Raw genomic sequence first — 20,237 nt, 5'->3', positions numbered from 1 at the left:
GGCGCAGAAGCTTTGAATGAGCCAGTGGCGGCGGGACCGGGGATCCCCCGGGGGTCCCTCCCGGCAGGTGCCGCCGGACACCGGGAGGAAGAGGGGGGAGACACCCAGCTCGGTGCCCCCCGCCTCGGCTGTGCGGTGCGGGATGCTTGGTGGAGATGCGTGTGTGCGCGCACCCGGGGTGGCGGGAGATGCGTGTGTGTCCCGTCCCGTCCGTGTGTCTGTGTGTGTGTGTGCGCGCGCGCGCGTGTGTCCCGTGTGTCTGTGTGTGTGTGTGTGTGTGTCTGTGTGTGTGTGTGTGTCCCATCCCGTGTGTGTGTGTCCCGTCCCCGTGTGTGTCCCCCGTCCCCGTGTCCGTGTCCCCCCGCCGGCGGCTCCCGGGGGGCTTGGCGCGGAGCTCCCCCCGCTTTCATAATCGCTCCCCGGGCGAAAATCCCTGTGACATGTCGCAGCTCGTCACCGCCGCGGCTCCTGCCACCCCCCGGCACCTCGGGCTGTCGGGCCGCCCCCGGGTTACCGTAAGTTGTAATCGCTGCTGCACGGTCGGGGTGTTCTCGGGAAACGGGGGTGTGTGTGTGTGTGTGTGTCCCGTCCCCGTGTGTGTGTTATTAATAGCCCCGGTGGGGGCAAGAGGGAGTTTGTGTCACTTCTTGAGGTTTGGTGTCGTGATCGCGGCGTGAGGTCACGCGTGTCGCCGTCACGGGGGGGCAAAGGAGGGGGAAAAGTAACTTTTAAAGTTGTTTTGCCGCTGCCTGCGAGGGCTGCGGGGCCGCTGAGGGATGCAGGGGTGCTGAGGGGTGCAGGGCTGCAAGGGATGGGGGGCTGCTGAGGGATGTGGGGCTGCAGGTTCAGGCGCTGGGGTCCCCTCTCTGCCACCTGCCCTTCAAACCGCCCGGCAGTGAAACCCGGAGGCTGGGTTTCGGTGACTGTGGGTCCTGCTGCCGCCTCCCCGCTCCCGGGGTGCCCCCGCCCCCACCTCCACCCCCAGTTTTGGGAGCCTGCGAAGCTGCCAGGAAGTTGTGAATTAAAAATCAACTTGAATTTAAAACTGTTACCCCAGGGCTGTGGCGTGTCCCCGTGCCCCACGGCGAGGTGGCTCCAGAGCAAAGATTGTGGCCGCTCCCTTTGATTTCACTCAAATTACACGTGGATGAGCCCATCTCATCAGCACTGGTTCTGTGGGTCCTGAGCACCCACTGGTGGGGCTGAACCAGCCGTGGGCCCGGTGCTCCCACACAGAACCCCCCAGGACACCGTGCTCCGGCCGATGGGAGTTTTGTGCTGTGATGGGAGGGCAGGGTGACGAGTGTGTGTGTCCCCCCTCCAGGCTCTGCTGATGGAGACCGCCAAGCTCAACCCCATCATCCGGGATGTCTACGGGGCCGCTGGCCGTGTCCAGCAAACGCCGGGCGCCGCGGGGGTGCGGAGGGGCAGCGGGTGCCGAGAGCTGATGGTGAAGCTGTCGGAGGGGCAGTACGTGCTGTGCCGCTGGACAGACGGGCTCTATTACCTTGGGAAGATCAAAAGGGTAACGTGGGCACCCAAAAGGGCAGTGTGGGGCGCCCAAATTGTAGTTAGTGCCGTTCCTTGGGTCGGCTCGCAGCTTGGAGGGATGCTGGGCTGGGCTTTGGTCAGCAGGGTGTTTGGGGTTGATGTCCTGCCCCCCAAACCCGACTTCCCGCAGCCCCAAGAGGCAGGGATGGTCACTGGGGAGAACAGGGAAGCACTGGGAATGGGAGCTGATGCTCGGCCGTTCTTCCCGCTCCCTCCCCGCAGGTGAGCGGCTCCAAGCAGAGCTGCCTCGTCACGTTTGAGGACAACTCCAAGTACTGGGTCCTCTGGAAGGACATCCAGCATGGTGAGTTGCTGCCCTGTCCTCCCTTCCCGCTGCCATGCCGGGAGGTCTCCCTGGTGGCACAGAGACGTGGCTGTGCCTTGTGCATCTCCCACCCTGCCATCCCCGTCCCGCAGCCGGCGTCCCCGGGGAGGAGCCCAAATGCAACGTCTGCCTGGGAAAGACATCGGGCCCCAGGAACGAAATCCTCATCTGTGGGAAGTGTGGGCTGGGTGAGTGTGGGCACGTCGCCCCGGGAGCTGCCACATCCCCATCCCAGGGATGGAGGTCCGGCCAGCCCGGTGGTGCTGACACCAAGCCCTCTCACAGGTTATCACCAGCAGTGCCACATCCCCGTGGCGAGCGGCGGCGAGGGCCCACTGGGGACACCGTGGTTCTGCCGCCGCTGCATATTTGCCCTGGCCGTGCGGGTGAGTGGGGCTGCCCCCCAGGGTCACTAGCTCCATGTGCCACCCCCCTCCTTGGCACGGCAGTGCTGGACGTGGCCCCCCGAGTGGCTGTGCTGACCCCCACCCCGCTCGGTCCCGCAGAAAGGGGGTGCCCTAAAGAAGGGAGCCATCGCCAAGACGCTGCAAGCCGTCAAGATGGTGCTGTCCTACAACCCCGACCTGCTGGAGTGGGACTCCCCGCACCGCACCAACCAGCAGCAGTGCTACTGCTACTGCGGGGGCCCCGGAGAGTAAGCCCCCTGCCTGCTGGGAGGGTTGTCGTGTCTGGTTTTGGGGGGGAAAACCATGTGCCACATGGATTTTCCCCCTCCCAGGAGAGAAGTCCCCAGCTTGCAGGGCATTGCCCTGGGGCTGGAGGTGCCCACACCACCTCTGCCATCTGGGTCTCTGCTTGCTCTTGGAGGCACCTTTTGTACCCACCTCTGTGGCTGTGGAAAATAAAGTTATGGCCAGACTTTCTCTCCCTGGCTGGAGGGGGGGATCCATGCCTGGGAGGGGGCTGTGGTAGTGGCTGGTGCACCCTGCTCTCGCTGTCACCCACCTCCTGTCCCTCCCCAGGTGGTACCTGAAGATGCTGCAGTGCTACCGCTGCCGGCAGTGGTTCCACGAAGCCTGCACCCAGTGCCTCAGTGACCCCATGATGTTTGGAGACCGGTATGTCCCTGCTGGACTTCGCTGGGCTGTGCTGGACATCAGAGGTGGCTTCCTGGGGGAGCTCGTGCATGGAAGTGTCCCCAGTCTGTGTCTCCCCCATCCGGCTGTGGCACCGATGAGGGTGGCCCTGTCCTCCAAAGCCCTGCTCCTCCTGGCTGTGCTGTCACCATCGGCACCTGGAGCCCTGTCCTCACCCCAACCCGTCCCCAGGCTCTGTGGGGATGACCCCCACCCCCAGCGCTCTCCTTCCCTGCTATTTTCCAGGTTCTATGTGTTTTTCTGCTCCGTGTGCAACCAGGGACCTGAATACATCAAGCGCCTGCCCTTGAGATGGTAAGAAACATCCCTGGCTCCTTTGAGATGTGCTGTGGGGCACCGGGGGGGTTGGTACCAAGGCCCTTTCCTTGGGGCCACCCCCAGAGCTGGGTTCAGCAGCCTGAGTTCACGGAGCATCTCCTGCTCCTCCCGCGGGGCTGTTCCTGGGGAAGCTGTTTCTCCATAAAGCCCCAAACCTGCTGTTTGGCCCCGAGCCCAGGCACACGTTGGCCAGAAGATAACCGCAAAAAAAAAAGCAAGCGGGTGACCAAGTCATCGAATTAATCAAAAAAATAGAAGTTTGGAAGTGATACCTTCTAGTGTACCCTGATGGTCTGAAAGCACTCTAGAAAGTGTATTTATGGTGCCAGCAGCCCAGCTTTTCCCTGCTGTTCCCCCCGTGCTTGGCCGTGTCAGACGTGCTACTGATGCTGGGCTGCGGCTGCCTCGGGGACATCGCTCCGACCAGCGCCGCGGGCTGGAAGGAGAAGAAGGGAAATCCTGCAGGATATATATTGCTTGGCTTTCGTTTTCAGACACAGAAGTGTAAAATCCTACAGGATGGATTGGGTTGTTAAAATAGTCGATGTGTTTTCATGTGAATAAGAGCCATCCCGGCTCCTGTGTGTAACTGCAGCAAGAGCACACGGCTGGGGCTTATTAAAGAGGTGGAAAACTGGGCATCTGTCCTGGGAACAGCATGTCCTCCAGCTCCTGGGCTTGGGGATCTCAGTGATTGGAGTTCCCCACGACTGCAGGCTGGGTCCCAGCCCTCCCCAGGCCTCAGGGGGGACCATCCTGGCTGTGGTGGCATCCCTTGGGATGTGTGTCTGGGCCAGGGTTGCTTCCCCCATGAGGTGTGGGGATGGTCCCAGCTTCCAGTGAGAAGGTTTAGGGAGGTTTAGGGTGCTGGCAGAGCAGAGCATCGTGGTGGGTGCCGTCCTGCCAGGGAGAGGGTGGGCTGCCGACCCACTCACCCCTTTGCCCCGCAGGGTGGATGTCGTCCATCTTGCCCTCTACAACCTGGGTGTGCAGAGCAAGAAGAAATACTTTGATTTCGAGGAGATCTTGGCCTTTGTGAACCACCACTGGGATCCGCTGCAGCTCGGGAAGGTAAAAGCCTGGGCTTGGGTGGGAGGGTGGCCATGGATGGGGAGGGAGAGGTGCTGCTGGGGATGTGAGTTATGTCCAGCTTGTCCCCAGAGCCTTGGCTGGGAGGGACCAGATCCCTGTGGCAGCCAGGGCTGGGGCAGGTTGGTTGGTGAAGGGTGGTGCTGGGGTGAAATGGTGGGACAGGGAGCTCTGCCCCTTGGCTGGGCTGGATTTCCCTCTTGGTGGCCACCAACCCCACTGTGTGTTTGTGTGTTGCTGGTTTGCAAAGGGTCGGAGCTTTGGGGAGTGCTGTGGCCCAAGCTGGCTGCTCCTCGGCCAGTCCCCTGCGGGGAAGGAGCTTTAAAATACCTCCCTGTGTTTCTCTGTGTGGACAGGAGCACCTGGCTGGGGGTGTTTGCACCCGTTGGGGACACGTGGCAGCTCCCATCTGCTGTTCATCCACCCTGAGATGGCATCAGAGCGGGGCATCCCCAGTGGGCAGCCTACAGGATGCTGCTCCCAGAGCTGGGAATGGTGTTGGCCCTGGGCAGAACCGAGGGACCTTTCCTGGGGCTGGGGCAGGTGGAGGGTGAATGGTGGAAAGGGACAAGGGACGTGCCCGTGGGTTGGCAGTGTCACCGTGCCCACAGCCCTGCTCCTACGAGAACTAGATGGTCTTTGAGGTCCCTTCCAACCCTAACCATTCTATGATTCTATCTTGGCAAAACCCGGGTTCTTGCAGCACTCGGTGCGGGCAGCTCCTCCTCAAAATTACCTTAATCACCTTCCTCTGGGCTGGGATTTCCCTTCAGTGGGGTGTTGAACCTGACAAATTTCCCAGTTGGAACTAGACCTGGGAATAGTGCTAAAACCAGGGCATGTTGGAAACCCGTCACCGCGTCGGGACGGCTCCGTTCCCCGCAGCCACCTCCATCCCTGGCACCGAGAGTGGCCGGGGCCAGACCCGGGTGGCCCCGGGTGTCAGGTCCCTCGCTCCCCGACCTTGGGCAGGAGCCGAAACCCGGAGTTTGGGTTCCCCCGTCTGTTTAGTTTTTGTATAACGGCAGCAGGCGCCCAGCCCTGCCTGACCCCCCCCTCTCTCTCCGCAGCTGACGGGCACCCCCATCTCTGAGCGGGGCCCCCACCTCCTCAATGCTCTCAACAGCTATAAAAGCAGGTGAGCCCCCCCGCCCCGGGGTGAGGGACGGGGACAGGATGGGATGCGGGATGCTCCTGTGCCACCCTCCCCAACCCCTGGCTGAGGGTTGTTTCCTCCCAGGTTTCTGTGTGGGAAGGAAATCAAAAAGAAGAAATGCATCTTTCGCCTGCGGATCCGTGTCCCCCCGAACCCCCCCAGCAAGGTGCTGCCAGAGAAAGCCCCCGGCGTGGGCGAGAGCGGCTCCTGCGAGCTGAAGAAGAGGGGGAAAAGCAAGTACATCCATAAAGACAGGTGAGTGGCCACACTCACCCAGGCACCCCCCGACTGCCACACTCCCCTGGGGTGGCCCGGCACCCCCCCCCCCTTTTTTTTTGCTCCGCAGCCTCCTGCCACGGCAGCTCCAGCAGCAGAAGCGGCGAGCGGCGCGGCGCAAGAGGGCCAAGTTCCTGCTGGAGGACGCCATTCCCAGCGTGAGTCCTTCATCCCCTCCTCTGCCTGACTGCCCTGGGCTTTGGCAACCGGGTGGGACCCCACAGCCCCCCACCCTTTGGGGCTCCCCGTGAGGTTCCCCAGCTCTTGCAGGCAGGGAGAGCCCCCGTCCCTCCCTCCCTCTGGGGTTCCCAAATGTTCTGTGCCCAGGCTGCTTCCCAGGGGCTGGGGGGCCGTGGGAGGGGGTGCGGTGGTGCCGGGGTGGAGGGTGCTGATGCTGGGGTCACGGGTGGCACCGCTGCGCCTGGCAGTGACCAGTGCCCTTGTTTTCCTGGGGCAGAGTGACTTCACCTCCGCCTGGAGCACCAACCACCACCTGGCCAGCATCTTTGACTTCACACTGGATGAGATTCAGAGCCTGAAAAGGTCCGTGTGGCTGGTCCGGGGGGGGGTGGGCAGTGAGTGGGGGGTGCAGTTTAAACACCAAAATGTGAAGGGAGGGCTGGTGGCACAGGGGACCAGCCACTGTGCCCCCTGTGCCAGGCTGGGGCCAACACTGTCTCCTGTCCCCAGTGCCAGCTCGGGACAGACTTTCCTATCGGACGTGGACTCCACGGATGCCGCCAGCACCTCGGGCTCAGCCACCACGAGCCTCTCCTACGAGTCCAGGTGAGGGCTGTGCCCCCCTCAGCCCCTTCCAGAGGGGTCCTGGTGGGACAGCCAGGGGCTGCCCCTCTCCCCCTGCGGCAGCCTTGTGTCCTGGCACAGGGATGTGCCACGCTGGGGACCCTTTCCTCCGGGCTGCCTAAAATGAGCTGGTGGTCCCACCGTGGTGCCATCTCACCGGGCACGCAGGGTCCTTGCTGGGCTCACCCAAATTCCAGCTTGCTCCCAGCTTGCAGGGTGATGGGCACAGCATGGGGTGGGAGGGGGGGCACCTCCTGGGTGCTGCCCTCACCCCCTCCTCTGTCCCCCCTCCCCGGCAGCCGCAGGACCGTGGGCAGCCGCAAGCGCAAGTTGGCAGCCCCGGCCTACGCCACAGGGGCGAAGAGGAGAGGTGGGGAGGTGAGAGGGGGGCACCTGGCCAGGGGTACCCCCGAGGGCAGCGAGGCCACCTGCGGCCCCGACCGCCCCGACGAGGGCATCGACAGCCACACCTTTGAGAGCATCAGCGAGGACGACTCCTCGCTCTCCCACCTCAAGTCCTCCATCAGCAGCTACTTCGGGGCGGCGGGCAGGCTGGTCTGCGGGGAGAAGTACCAAGTGCTGGCGCGGCGGGTGACGCTGGAGGGGAAGGTGCAGTACCTGGTGGAGTGGGAAGGCACGACCCCTTACTGAGCTCCTGCTGAACCCCAAACCTCTCCCGGAGCCAAACCAGAGAGGAGATGAGGATGATGATGATGGGGAAACCCTCGCCGCGAAGCAGAGGAGGGACGCTGGCCGGTGGGGAGGGCTGGGACCCCTCGGTGCTCAGGGGTTCCCAGCTGGGACCGGCCCCCAGGAACTGCCCCTGGTGAAGGCAGCATCACCAGCACCATCAGTGGTGCTGCCCAGGGGTGAAACTTTTTTAACTTAACAATTGTTACTTTATTGGCTGTGTAGATTCAGAGCGTGGCCCAGCCGCGCTTTCCTGGTGGAGCCTTTGGCCGAGCCCGAGGCACCATCATGGTGGTGGAAAGAGCAGAGACCGAGTCTGGCCTTTCCAGAAGGGTCCCCCCGGCGTGGCTGGGACCCCCTGGGAAAGCCCCTTTGGGGCAGCCCATGACCTGCAGGTGCAGACGGATGCCATGCCGTGCCCCCTGACTCATCCCCACCTCCCAGCCCTGCAGAGCCGACTCGAGGGGGTCCTGCCCATGAAGCCAAAGGCAGGTCCCTCACCCGAGCTCTCCCAGCCCGTCCCTCTGCCCGTGGGGAACTGTGGGCAGCCCTCGGCAGAACTGGGAGATGGGGTTCTCCTTCTCCTAAATCCATTCATTAAAGGAATGTGGTTTGTTTTAAATGAGGGGAAAGTGCCCCCTGAACAGCCCACGTGTGGCCGGTTTTTGTGGCCGTGGGGCAGATGTAGGTGATTCCTCTTGTCCCGCGACCTGGATGGTGTGTGATGAGGCACCAGCTTCGTTTCCCTGTTCTTCTGACAATCATAGTCTTGGAAGAGATCAGCCAAAAGATAACGCCTTTGCCTTAAAACCACCGCGGGCATTTCACAGACTGGAGCCCGAGGCCTTTATTCCCGCAGGAATCCTCGTCCTGCATGTGCCAAACAAGCAGACAAACCAAAAAGGCTGGAGAGGATGGCAGGGGCGTGGGGAGGGGGTTGTACCAGGGTCCCTGGGGCCATCCCCGTGGCCTCGTGGCTGTGCCTCGCTGCAGGGCAGGCAGCCACCCTCTCTGGTAGTGGGGTAATGTCGATGTCTGTGGGTGCGTGGGGTGGGTTTGTCTGCAGAAGAGGAGGAGCAGCCCCTTTCTTTAACTAAAGCAATACTGCCAGGGTGTTCAGCAAAGCAGCTGTCTTTTTTTTAAAAAAAAAAAAAATCTAATATCACCAGACATATTTGTTAGTCTTTTTTCTAAGAGAGATCTCTATATATATGTTTTTAGTGTCGTCCTTCTCGTCTCTCCCCCCATCGCCACCGTGGCTGTCCCATGGGGCCGGAGGGCGGGCGATGCTGTGGGGCTGTGGGTGCTGCTCTGTCTGCACACCCCTCCCTGCAGCCCCGTCCTTGTTCATATGTGCAGTTGTGGGATCTGCCGAGCGGAGGGTGAACTGAAAAGGTGGTTTTATTGAAAAAGGACTTCAGAAAATTCATTGGTGTGATCGGCACGAGGGAGCGGGTGGTGTTCGCAAACCAGAAGCCAAAGCGTGGTCCTTTAAAACCAAACTTCCGCTTCAGCTACTGCTGAAATAATGTAGTGAGACACCCAGGAAGGGGCCATTTATCTGTTGTTTTAATTAATCTCGCAGGCAGCAGGCCCTTGTGTGGCTGTGAGGTGACAGTGCCAGTGATGATGCCTCACACGGGGCCGTGGTTCAGAGCAGCAGCTTCTCTGCAGCCCTGGGATGTCCCCACCTGGTTTGGGCCAGCCAGGAGCTGCTTCGGTGCCCACATCAGGAGTGTGAATATTGGTCTTGGCAGGTAAAAAAGTGTTTTAACTCCGTTCTGAGGAGTTGCCCAGTGTTGTGCAGCTGGTGGTGTGTGCATGAGCTCTGGTAGAGGACCTTCTGTCCAACTCCAGCCATGAGATGGTTTGAGTGGAGCAGGGTCAGACGTGCCTTGGGGAGAGGTGCTTGGCACCCTCAGGGGCTGCATCTCGGCTCATCCCCAGGGAGTCATCTCCATGGGGACCCCGTCCTTGTGGGAGATGGGCTGTTGGGACCCCCCATCCTGCAGCCAGTGGGGTCTCTTCCCCATGCTGCCTTGGCTTGTCACCAAAAGCTCATTTAAAGTATTTCCCTTTCACCAGTGCCTGTGAAATCTGTGTTACTGCCCCTGGGGGTGGAGGGGGGGGGTCTGCCAAGAGTTGTGCCAGGGATGAGCAGGGTTATTCCCATGGGATGTGCCAATGGACATTGCACTGGTGGGAGCACCCGCACCGCGTGGCCCCCCGTTCCCTTCCCCTCCCTCTCTTCTCCCTCCCCTCCTGGCCTCTTGCAGAGAACTGAATGTGGAGCCTTGAAAAATATTTTTGTTGCAGAGTATATTTTGCATTAGCTGTAATAGATGTTATAATGACTCTGTGCACCTTCTGAAGACTTGTGAGTTCAGGTTGCTGCTTGTAATAACCAACTCTTGTTATACCTGAGTTGTAATTAATATGTCTGATGTACAATTAAAAGGTCTTTTTTTGGTTGTGGGTTTTTTTTGTTTTGTTTTTGGGTTTTTTGGGGTTTTTTTTTTACCATCACTGGCTCTTTGCAGTGTCAGGATGATTGAGTTTGGGCACTGGGGGTCAGTGTGTGCTCCCAGGCAGGTGTTGGGTCACAGTCCTTGGCTGAAGAGATGCTGCCCCCCAGCACAAGAAGAAGAGAGGGATGGGAAGGGGCCAGTGTGGGCACAGCCCCGGGGACAGGGACACGATGGGTTTTGTGGAGAGGGGGTGCCTCTTTCCTGCTCTCGGAGCTTGAAAGGGCCAAGACGGACCCTTCCTCCTGCCCAGCTCACTGCGGACACTGCGCCTGCAAACTGCAACAACACCTGAGCCTGCCCAGGTAAGAAATTCTGTTTATTCCCTTCCCAGTCACATAAATAACTCAATATTGTTCCATAAGTTATATCCCGTTAAACTATTAACATGAGCATCTTCTTACAAGGTTAAACTTGGTCCAGGTAGAAAGCCACCGTTCAGGTGTGGGCAGGGGGTGCGGGGCTGGGGTGATGCCCTGGTCCTGCTGGCACTTTGATTTCCCTCAACTGGCAGTGGATGTTGCCCAGTTCAGCCCAGCTCGTCCCAGCTCTGCAGACTGGGCAGGGTCAGTGCGTGCGCTGCTCGTGGCTCCTGATAAAGGCTTGTAGTGCCTGTTCGAGTTTCCCGTTTCCTTGGATTTTTTTAAGACTTGAATCAGCAGCATGACAGCAGGAGGGGGTGTGAGGCGATGCATCGTGGGGTGCCCGGCCACATCCTGCTGCCTCCGGGCTGGGGAAGCAGGAGCAGAGCGGGGCAGGATGCTGTGACAGCCGCTGCGGGGGAGCAGGGGGGCCAGGCAGGGTTTCAGGTGCTGTCTGTGGGGACAGATGGCAGTGGAGGGGTTGCTGGGGGCTGTCAGGTCATGGCCACCAGCTGGCACTCGCTGCTGGGGGGCCTGAGACAGCCCCCAAATGCTGCAGTGGCCTGATGTGAGCATCTCTGTGTATCCTCATCTGGAACACCCCTTGGTGCACGTTGTCCTTCCCCGCTTCAGCCTCCACCACCTCCGGGCTGCTCGGTGCTCCCTGGAGCACAGGGTCAGGCCGAGGAGGGGATGCTTTGGGTGCAAAGGGAATTCCCAATCCCAGGCTTCTGTGTTACAGCAAACCTGTGAAGCCATAAGCTGCCTCCCTGCGTGTGCATAACGCTCCCCGAAAGCAAGGTGCTCTCTGCTCTTCTCAGTTAGTCCTGTGGGACGCTTTCCTCTATCCATTTGAGGTAGAGCGGGTTTCCTTGGTCGATAGGCAGGCTGATGATTTCAGGGATTTCAAAGGGATGGATAGATCTAAAGTGGAAACAGACGCAGAGGAACAGTGTCACCAAGAGCCCTGCGGCAGAACAGCCCCTCTCCCGCTGGCAGTGCAGGAAGCAGAGGTCTCCGCTCCCAGCCGCGCGCCCCAGCCCTGCCCCACGCTCCCCTCTCACTTCAAAGCACCCGCATCTTCTTTTTGCCATGTGAGAATTTTGCTTTGAGTTTGGGGTTTACCGCAGCCAGCAGCTGACAGCCAGGGGCCCTGCCCCAAACGCAGGAAATCCTGCTGGGAGGCAGCCAGGGAATAACCTGGGTTAGGAGAAGGAGAAACCCTCCTTGTACCCAGTATGGAGTGGCTGGTTGAAGCCAAACTGTTGATATTCCCACCTTTTATTTTATTTTTTTTTTTTTGCTGATGCCATCTCTGGTTTTTTTGTGGCTCACAAGATACAGCAGGAGCACTTAAACCCTCCTTGGATGGGAAGTGGCTCAAGGACTCCCAAAGCCTGAGCAGGAGATGGCAGCGTACCTTGCATAGGAAACCCAGGGCTTCTGCACAGCCAGACCCTCACCTGACATAGTTGGACAATTCACCTATTTTGGATGTTCTCGTTTTCACTATCTGTGGAGAGTAAAAAAAAAAACACAAATCAAAACCCAAGGGAGAAGGAAAGGGGATGGAGCAATCCTACATGCACAGTTCCCCTGCTCCCACGAGGCATGGCCAGCACCCAGCGGTGCAATAGGAGCCCTTTCTGGGCTCTTCCCCCAGGGATGTCCCCTGTGGTGGCAGGATGAGGGGCTGAGCCAGGTGGCCACTGCCATACCTGCAGGTGGGTGCTCAGGGTCCCTGGGTACTGTCCCAATCTCGGGCAGATTGGTGCCACCCTCCCCAAACCCCCTTGGGATGGGGATGTTTGAGACGTGGGGAATTGTCCCTTACCAGCAGTATTTCAGTGGATTCTTCCAGTTCCCCTTTCCAGAAATACCTAGATTTAAAAAGAAAAGCAGCATCAGCAAATGCAGCTCTGGGTGCAGCCCTGCTCCTCCCCCTGCTTGGTGCTTTCTTCATGCGGCTGTTTCTTTACAAAGTGGTGCTCAAGAAGCATCACCATCCCCAAAAGTCTGCTGTGGACGTAACTGAGCACCCAAGATTTACAGCCCAGAGTCCCCCTGGCTGTGCCAGCCTTGAGAGAGCTGTCCATGGGGAAGGGCAGGGCAAAGGAGGTGGGAATGGGGTGGCTCTGGGGGGCTGTGTGGTGGTGACCCTGCTCCAAGCGGTGGCCGGGGGACAGTGTCTGCCCTGAGCCACAGCACGGCTGCAGCTGGGAGGCTGAGTGCGGCGGCATCATGATTTTCTGCTCCTCTTTCTCCCTGCAGGAGAGGAGATGTACTTCTCGTGAGTCAGATATGACCTTTCAAAACATTTATGTTGACAGACGGCCATCGTGATTTCATCTGGGCGCTGGGTTCCTGCACCAGGAGGCATCTGGAAGCAGCACCGTGTCTCCTGAGAGGGGCACGGAGGGGAAGCCAGCTGGAGCAGGCAGGGCTGGGCACGAGGAGCTCTTCTCTGGCTGTCGTGGCTCACAGGGGACCAAGTGTCCGGGGAAGACAGGTATCACTGGGGCTGATCCATCTCAGCAGCCTCAGCTGGGCTATGGGAGAGCCTGGGGGTGTACTGGGAGAAGCCCCTCCTATGGGGAGGCTGCAGTGTGGGGCCAGGCCAGGGTGGTCTTGCGAGCAAATGGTTGGTTTGGGGGGTTATTTTTTAATCTCTCTAAAAAGTGCAAAACCTTTGCGTGGGTGGCTGAGGATACCTGCAGATCGTGGCTGGTCGTATTTCAAGGTCAAAGATGCTGTTCTTCCTTCCTGAAAGTGCCGCTTAATATTGTAATGGCCTTTTCTGGTCCCTATCTTAGCTTCTTTTTAGATCCTCTAATAACAGGCATCATGCCCTCAGGCCCATAAATCACCCTGCTCTTTGCTCCATCTCCCCGTAGCTAAGTAACCAATAAATAAATGGTCCCCACTGGCAGTCGGAGCATCTGCACTCCGTAATGAGCTTAGCGCACTCCGCACTGGTGAGGATCATCTCTACCATCTGCAGCAACAAACAGTCCCAGCAGCCTCCTGGACACTGCCTCCTCTCCCCAGGGCTGTGGGGTGTCTGTCTCCTCCTTCCCCCCTCTGGAAGCCTGGGTTTGCCTCCTCCGTTGGGGAATATTCAACCCAACTTACAAGGCTGAGCTCTTCGGCAGGATGTTGACGTAGGCAGCCAGCTTCTTATCCATGATGGCCCTGGGTGAGACAGGAGACAGGAGGGGGAGTTAGTGACCATCCCCAGCTCACCGTGGCTCAGCCCTTACCCCCAGCCATGGGGACATTCCCTGGTGCTGCCCCTGACTGCCAGCACCAGCTTTAACATTGGAGATGGAGGAGTTAGTGTTAATTATTATCCTGGGAAAGTAGAGGCAAAGGTGGCCTCCAGCTGGAGCTGCTTCAGCTCAGATCCTCCTGAGACAGCTCTAGGACTGTCCTCCCTGTTCCCACCACCAAGGAGGAAGGTTTGGTGTTGCTCCTATTCTGGAGCAGCACATGGGACCAGTGCCTCACACGGCACAAGGACTCTGCCCAGCATCAGCCCTGTTGCCCAACTTGCCAAGGGGACACCAGGGCAGGATCTGAGCCATGAGGCCATGAGAAGGAGGGCTGGGATGGACACCAAGGGGTTTGTCTCCCAGTCCAGTATTTATGTATTTATGCTGTCAAAATTGTGCTTCTTCCTCGCACAGCAGACTAAATGTGGATCTTGTTAAATTAACAACATCAAGGTTTTTCTACCCAAAAACGTCCTAGAAATCTGAAGCCCAAATAAATTCCTTCCCTCTGGCCGCCTCCTTTAGTTGTGGGCTGATTTGTTATTGCAGAGTGGCTTGGGTCTGCCAGCAGAAGTGATATTTAAGTGATTAAAGAGTATTGAAACAATCTCAGGGTGGATTTTTAGAAGAACTAGGTCAAATGTTGTGTTTTCTGACCACAGCAATGTCTGGGCCCTTCTCATGGAGAGGGCAGCCCCGTCCCTCTTGCAGGCAGCTGCACTGCTGGCTTCTACCTGCACCTTTCTTCAACACTGGCATCACCGGGCACTATTTTTACCAAGTGCTTTGACAACACAAACATTTAACTTCTCACTGACCTTGAATTGCCGAGAAGGCAGGAGTTATTAGAGGCTGGAAAGGGTGATTCAGCAACTCGCAAAACTTAACCCTTAGCGAGCGAAAGAATTAAAACTGTTTTGATTAACTACCGCTCCCCTCTGAAATGCTCTCCAGCATGGTTTTGCCTCAGAGCAAGTTAAACATTTATTGTCCTTGCATCCAGGGTACGGTACAGATGGGAGGCGATTACAAAACAGATTGGCCCGTGTGTCCCTGAAGACAAGAAGAAGGAGCACAGGAGGTGCCTCCCCCATGGCAGCGACCTGAAGACACCCCAGCCAAGGTGTGAATGTGCAGCTGCATCGTGCCTTGTGATCTGGCCTCTGACCCCTAAGGAAAGCTGGGCTCTTGTCTGAATGCACTATAAGGTCCTTTGCACATCTTGGTTATCGGTCCTGCTTTCTCTGTCCACTTGTGGAGGTTCCTACCTCGCAGCTACGAGCACAAGGCAAAGGTGTCCTCGTGTGGGGCAGGAAGGAATCCTGGTGCTGGGAAGAAAGCAGCCCTTCCTGATGATCCTACGACATCTCTCCACTCCAGCAGAGCACTGGGGAACCAGCACACGGACCCAGCTAACTCCCAGGACGGGGTTTAATATTTAAGCACAGCAAGGCGGTGGAGATGGACTTCTCTCTGCCCATGACTCAGAGGGAGCATGGCCTGAGGGGACAGCCACCCCAGGAGGCTCTGGGTTGTTTGCTCTCACCATGTGTAGCCAGTTTTAGGCATTTAATGCTCGTAGAGCATCTTGAGTTAATCTGTAGACCCACAAAGTGCAGCAGTGTGAGCGGAGATATTCCCGCTGTGTGTGTCATGTCAAACACATGGCACAAATCATTTTGTTTTTTTGCCGCCTGCAACTTCCCAGTCACTTTAGTTCAGGAACCTTTTGATTTGGGTGAGTACCTTCTAATTGCTTCTGCTCTGTCCCATTAAACCGCAATCCTAACTGAGATCCTGAACTTTGTTCTAGCCAGCTGAGCGGAAAGAAGTGGCCACCATGGGAATGGGAAACATTATAAGAAGCTGAACGTGATCTGTGGAAAAACGTCTGCATAATACATGATATCTTTGGGTTGGGTACTTAATGTGTGTTTCTTTGTCCTTGCCTCACAATAGGATCTGAATTGAGACAGATGAAATATTAATAAGCAGAAAAGCGAAGAAAATGATATGCAAAAATCTAAGGCAGAGCTGGAGGCTGCCAGGCTGCTCGGGTGTTAGGTGAGTTGTGTCAAGTGCAACGGCCACACCGTCCAGCCTGAAGGGGTCAACTTCTCGCAGCAGGCACAGGGGAGAGACTAGATCTCTTCTATGAACTCAGGGTTTCTTCTGAGGATTTTAAGTTAATAGTAATCCAGATCAACTGGGTTAGAACTAATGCAATGAACAAGCCAGATGCTGAATTTTACATGCGGCTAATCTGTTTTCACAAACCCTGAACTCCCTTAAAACCAGCAGAAAATTTCCTTGCAGTCTGAGCCGTCAAAGCGAGTGCTCCACTGAGCAACGTGAAGGAAGAATAAACACCAGAGCACTAGGAAAACGGTGGGTGGGAAAATAACTGTAGCAGCCCTGTGTCATTCTCTACAACCATGGCTTATTCATCCAGATTTGGAAGCAAAGGAATAATTACTCTACCAGTAAAAACGCAATCAAAGTACGTGTATCTCAGCAATGGGGAGTGACTTGTTTCCTCACCCTTCTCTGCAAGATAAGGAAGAAAGAGTGGGAAACTTTTTCAAAGCTGTTAAGATGAAGCATTTTCAGGAACTGAAGCTCTTTTGACCAGCCATGTACAGTTACCCCTTTTTTCAGAAGACGTCAAGCGGTACAGATATTATTCTATTTGAATTTCTTAATACAGTTGCAGCATTTAAGGTGACACAAAATCCCTTTCAGTAGCCTGTCAGTTCCTGAACGACTGTTGGGGAACCCTTTACAGAAGATGGAGGGGTTTTGGCAAGCAGCAGGGAAAAGGGCGCGAGAGGTGTTGCAGGAAACTTAATGGTCCATCATAAACATTTCCCCAGTCAACACAGTTTCAGTCCTTCGAACAAACCATCTATTGAGTCAGGGGCTGACGGATATGTGAAAAAAACCTCTGCATGCAAAATATCACACAAAGTATGTCATACATTTAAAGAGGAAAAAAAAAATACAAGGTAAAGCCCTCGCTCCCTGATGTTTGTCTGGTGAGCAGAGTGCAGGCTCCCAGGTGGAACCTCACAAGTGCCTGTTTTGGGTTTGCCATGGGCCACTTTTGTCTTTTATTTATTTTCATGGCAGTGTAGTGTGCTTTGTCCCTCTCTGTAAACACCTCTCCTGGAATTTATTTGTGCTGTAGAGAAGAAGAAAGACTGTGGCAGATCAGAGAACACAGAGCTGGGGCTCAATCCATCTGAGATTTAGGGCCATGGCTTGAAAATGGCTTGAAAATGAAAGGCAGAGGAATAAATTGAGAATTGGCTTCACGTTACTGTGGCATTGACTTCAGAGGCAATTGCCAGCCATTTAGAAAGCACAGCTCTTGGTAAGTGGGTATGTGGTACAGAGAGAGTAAGAGAAAAGGAGCACCATTGGGACAGAAGCGCGGAGCACAGAGAAGTACAGCTCCTCTCGAGGGACAAGGAAAAGCTTTCTTCCACAAGAAGCTGCTTTTGAGCAATTCAAGCAGACAAGGAGGGGAAGTTTCTCTGTACCTTGCAATATCCTTGGCAATCTGCTCGTTGAGACAGTTGATGAAGGCAATGGAGTGGGTCCCGGAGACGTAGCTGCCGGTGACAGCAGAGTGCAGCTGAAGAGCGAGACTCCTCAGCACCGGGTACATCAGCAAAGACAGAGTCACCACCTAAAATGCAATATCGAGGCGTGACGATGGTAGGTGAAATACTGCATTTTGTAAAACTAAGCATTTACACTACCTGGGGCTCAAGGGAAGCCTCTAGCCTTCTTTCTTTCTTTCGACATTACAGTAGTTCTAGTTGTAATTACGGTGAAAACAAGCTCGTAGGGAGACTGAGTCCCCTCCAGTGTGGTTGATCTAGGGCTGTGCCAAGTGCTCGGGGCAGGAAAGGGTCAGCTTTGGAGGCTGGATCAGCTCAGAGGAGCCCCGACCTCTGCTGCGGGAGGTGACAGCCCAGATTGATGGGGGTCACAGACCCCCCTGCGCAGCCTCAGCAGCCAGGGCTGGTTTGCCAAAGAAGAACAAGGAGGTAAGTCAGTGGCTGCCTCTGTTAAATTACATTTCTGTTGTAAAACAGGGTGAGAAAGGAACTGCCAAGCACAGCTCCTACACCAAGCACATCTTCTTTCCCACTGAGGACACATCCTGCCACAATCCTCTTGTGTGCCATGGGAAAGGCACGTCCATCCCACCGGGAAACGATGGGGAAGGACCCTCTGCCTCCATGGGATGTGGGAAGCAGGAGAGCAGTAGGTTGGGTAGGGGAAGGGATCCGGCCATGGGAAACAAATTTGGGCAGGAGCCTGATGCAGGAGCAGAGATTCAAGAAGCCTGGGCTAATACAGTCTGTGCTGGGACCCGGAGAGTTTTCATCCTGCCCTGCCAGCCCGGGGCAATTCTCTTCTCTGACAGATGTTTTGCAGCCCCCCCCCCGACTACAAAACAAACTCACACAGCAGGCAAGGGAGGATAAGACTTCAATAAAGGGTTTAAGTTCATTTCATCTTATCTGATACTAATAGGCCTGTGAAATTGGATCCTGTTGGGCACAGAAATCCTAACAGCCCAGGTCTGCAGGGCTGTCTCTGTCCTGCCGGGCTGCAGAAAACACTAACGCTCTCTGCGTGGACTGGCAGCGCAGCGGCAACAAGTTGGTTTTGCTGTACATTCGATGCTATTCCTGGCAAGACCCTTAGCTGCTCTTTGTACTCACGTGCCACAAAGACAGCCACATAAAAATACATAATTATCTCAGCGGGGACATTTTTGGAATAGCAAGGTTAATTTGGCGTGCTGAGGAACAGGGCTGGTGCCCGCACCCGGGGCCGCAGCGCTCGCTCTCTCGGCACAGCTGCTCGTCCCTTTGTCTTTTGTCTTCTTTTAGAAATAAACAGCATCTGGCCCTCATTCAACTACAGTGATAAAAAAATGCTTATACGACTAAGAATATATTCCTTTTCTTCCTTATTTCCATCATCCTTTATGTTCCGAAAACCCTCCCATTACAGGGCCAACATCAGAGTTGTTTTTTCTTTTTTTAAAAAGATTGAATTAAAAATTGTTGTCACCAGAAAGACAGCAGCTCCTTTCTGTTTGGAAAACGACTGCTGTGCTATATTGGTTGTCTCCTCTTTTCCAACCCATTTGAGGAAATGCTCTTTGTTATCACAAGGTTTCTCAAAATAATTTTTAGAGCTTCTTCTGCGCTCTTTCTTCCAATAAGCCATTTAACAAATATTATGCAACGAATCCCAGAAGCTACTCAGATAGTTATAAGCCAAACAGAGATATGCTGGTGTATCTATTTTTCCAGATTAGAATGTAATCATGCTCCCTGCTTAGGAAAAAAAAATCCAACCTGTTCAGCACAGCAATCGTTAATCTTCTTTGAAGATGTATGTGCATGTGATGAGGAAATCCCCATGAACATTTGTGATTGAATATTACTACAAGAATGACCACTCCCTTGTTTTTTTGGAGTTCTCCCCCACACCTTTTCTTTTAAAAAGAAAGATACCCCCCCCCCCCTTTATTTTTCCAGAATAGTTGTATTTGCCAAGTGATTCCTACCTGATAAACAGAATAAACTCATGACTGCCAAAATGTTAAAGTGAACAAAATTTAAAAATTTGCTGTGAGATTTTAAGTATTTCACTGAAAAGCACTGATCAGCAAAATGCTAGCTGAGTTTAGAGAGAGACTAAGATTTCTTGACCCCCCCCTTGTTTTTTTGGGGTTCTCCCCCACCCCTTTTTTTTAAAAAAAAAGATACCCCCCCCCCCCTTTATTTTTCCAGAATAGTTGTATTTGCCAAGTGATTCCTACCTGATAAACAGAATAAACTCATGACTGCCAAAATGTTAAAGTGAACAAAATTTAAAAATTTGCTGTGAGATTTTAAGTATTTCACTGAAAAGCACTGATCAGCAAAATGCTAGCTGAGTTTAGAGAGAGACTAAGATTTCTGCAAGACTTGTTTTGTCTTTGGTGAACTAAAAACAGCTTTAGAGTTTTAGGACTTTTTGCCTAGTTTTGATGAGATTCTAAAAAAACCATAAAAAAATAAAATCCAAACAACCACCCCAAACACAACTCGTGGCAATTTTGAGTTGGCTGTGAGCTTCCTCAGCACGAGTGGAAAAAAAAAACTCCTAAGAAATATGCTTCTCTCTGCAGAGACACAGAATACGTTCCTCCTGCATGATCTTTTTCTTCCTTTTTTAAATTTTTTTTATTTATTTTGAAGAAGGTCACCTGGGTTGGCATCCCCTGCCCTCCCCAGTGGGTCACCCGCATCCCCCTGTCCCCCCAGCCCTGGTCCCAGCGGAGGGCTCCCACTTACCAGCAGCAAGGTGCCCCGGCTGGGCCGGGGGCAGCCCTGGCCAGCGGGCAGCAGTGGGCAACGCTGGCTCAGCCACTCCATCTCCTCATCCCCTCCGTCCCTCCACCTGCTCTGCCCAAGCTGGGAAGGCTGCCGGGGAAGGCTGCCCGCAATGAGCTCTAACTCCTCCTCCTCTTCCTCCCCGGCTGCCTGCGGGCTGGTGTCCGGCTGCCTCCCCTAGCCAGGGCTGAGCACTGGCCCGTGGGCCACCACGGCATCCCCATGGGACTCCTGATGATGGCAAAAGTGAAAATTTTATCAAGAAGTTTCGGTCGGGACATCACAGAAAAATACCTGACTTTGAATAGGATGGGAACAAAACAATGTTCTTTTGCAGACTTAGA

The 20,237-nt window shown here is 55.4% G+C and overlaps 2 protein-coding genes across 2 annotated transcripts; one reads left to right on the top strand and one right to left on the bottom strand.

Moving 5' to 3' along the window:
- The first annotated feature begins 424 nt into the window (after positions 1 to 424).
- On the top strand, positions 425 to 9,803 carry PHF19 (PHD finger protein 19). Its single transcript, XM_014942712.1, has 15 exons — positions 425 to 515; positions 1,325 to 1,525; positions 1,774 to 1,855; positions 1,969 to 2,064; positions 2,162 to 2,262; positions 2,383 to 2,531; positions 2,860 to 2,955; positions 3,220 to 3,288; positions 4,263 to 4,383; positions 5,472 to 5,539; positions 5,642 to 5,812; positions 5,904 to 5,991; positions 6,291 to 6,376; positions 6,524 to 6,619; positions 6,937 to 9,803. Exons 1-15 carry the CDS (start codon positions 441 to 443, stop codon positions 7,286 to 7,288), a joined length of 1,851 nt encoding a protein of 616 aa, XP_014798198.1. The 5' UTR covers positions 425 to 440; the 3' UTR covers positions 7,289 to 9,803.
- A 66-nt stretch (positions 9,804 to 9,869) lies between these two features.
- On the bottom strand, positions 9,870 to 19,950 carry CUTA (cutA divalent cation tolerance homolog (E. coli)). Its single transcript, XM_014942788.1, has 6 exons — positions 19,855 to 19,950; positions 17,029 to 17,177; positions 13,347 to 13,406; positions 12,049 to 12,094; positions 11,678 to 11,727; positions 9,870 to 11,138 (listed from the first exon to the last, which is right to left on the bottom strand). Exons 1-6 carry the CDS (start codon positions 19,933 to 19,935, stop codon positions 11,036 to 11,038), a joined length of 489 nt encoding a protein of 162 aa, XP_014798274.1. The 5' UTR covers positions 19,936 to 19,950; the 3' UTR covers positions 9,870 to 11,035.
- Between the last annotated feature and the right edge of the window lie 287 nt (positions 19,951 to 20,237).

Source organism: Calidris pugnax, unplaced genomic scaffold (assembly GCF_001431845.1).
Source record: "Calidris pugnax isolate Ruff unplaced genomic scaffold, ASM143184v1 scaffold102, whole genome shotgun sequence".
Classification (NCBI taxonomy): Eukaryota; Metazoa; Chordata; class Aves; order Charadriiformes; family Scolopacidae; genus Calidris; species Calidris pugnax.
Note: the sequence above shows the minus strand (reverse complement) of the source record. Positions and strands in the feature narration are given on the sequence as shown.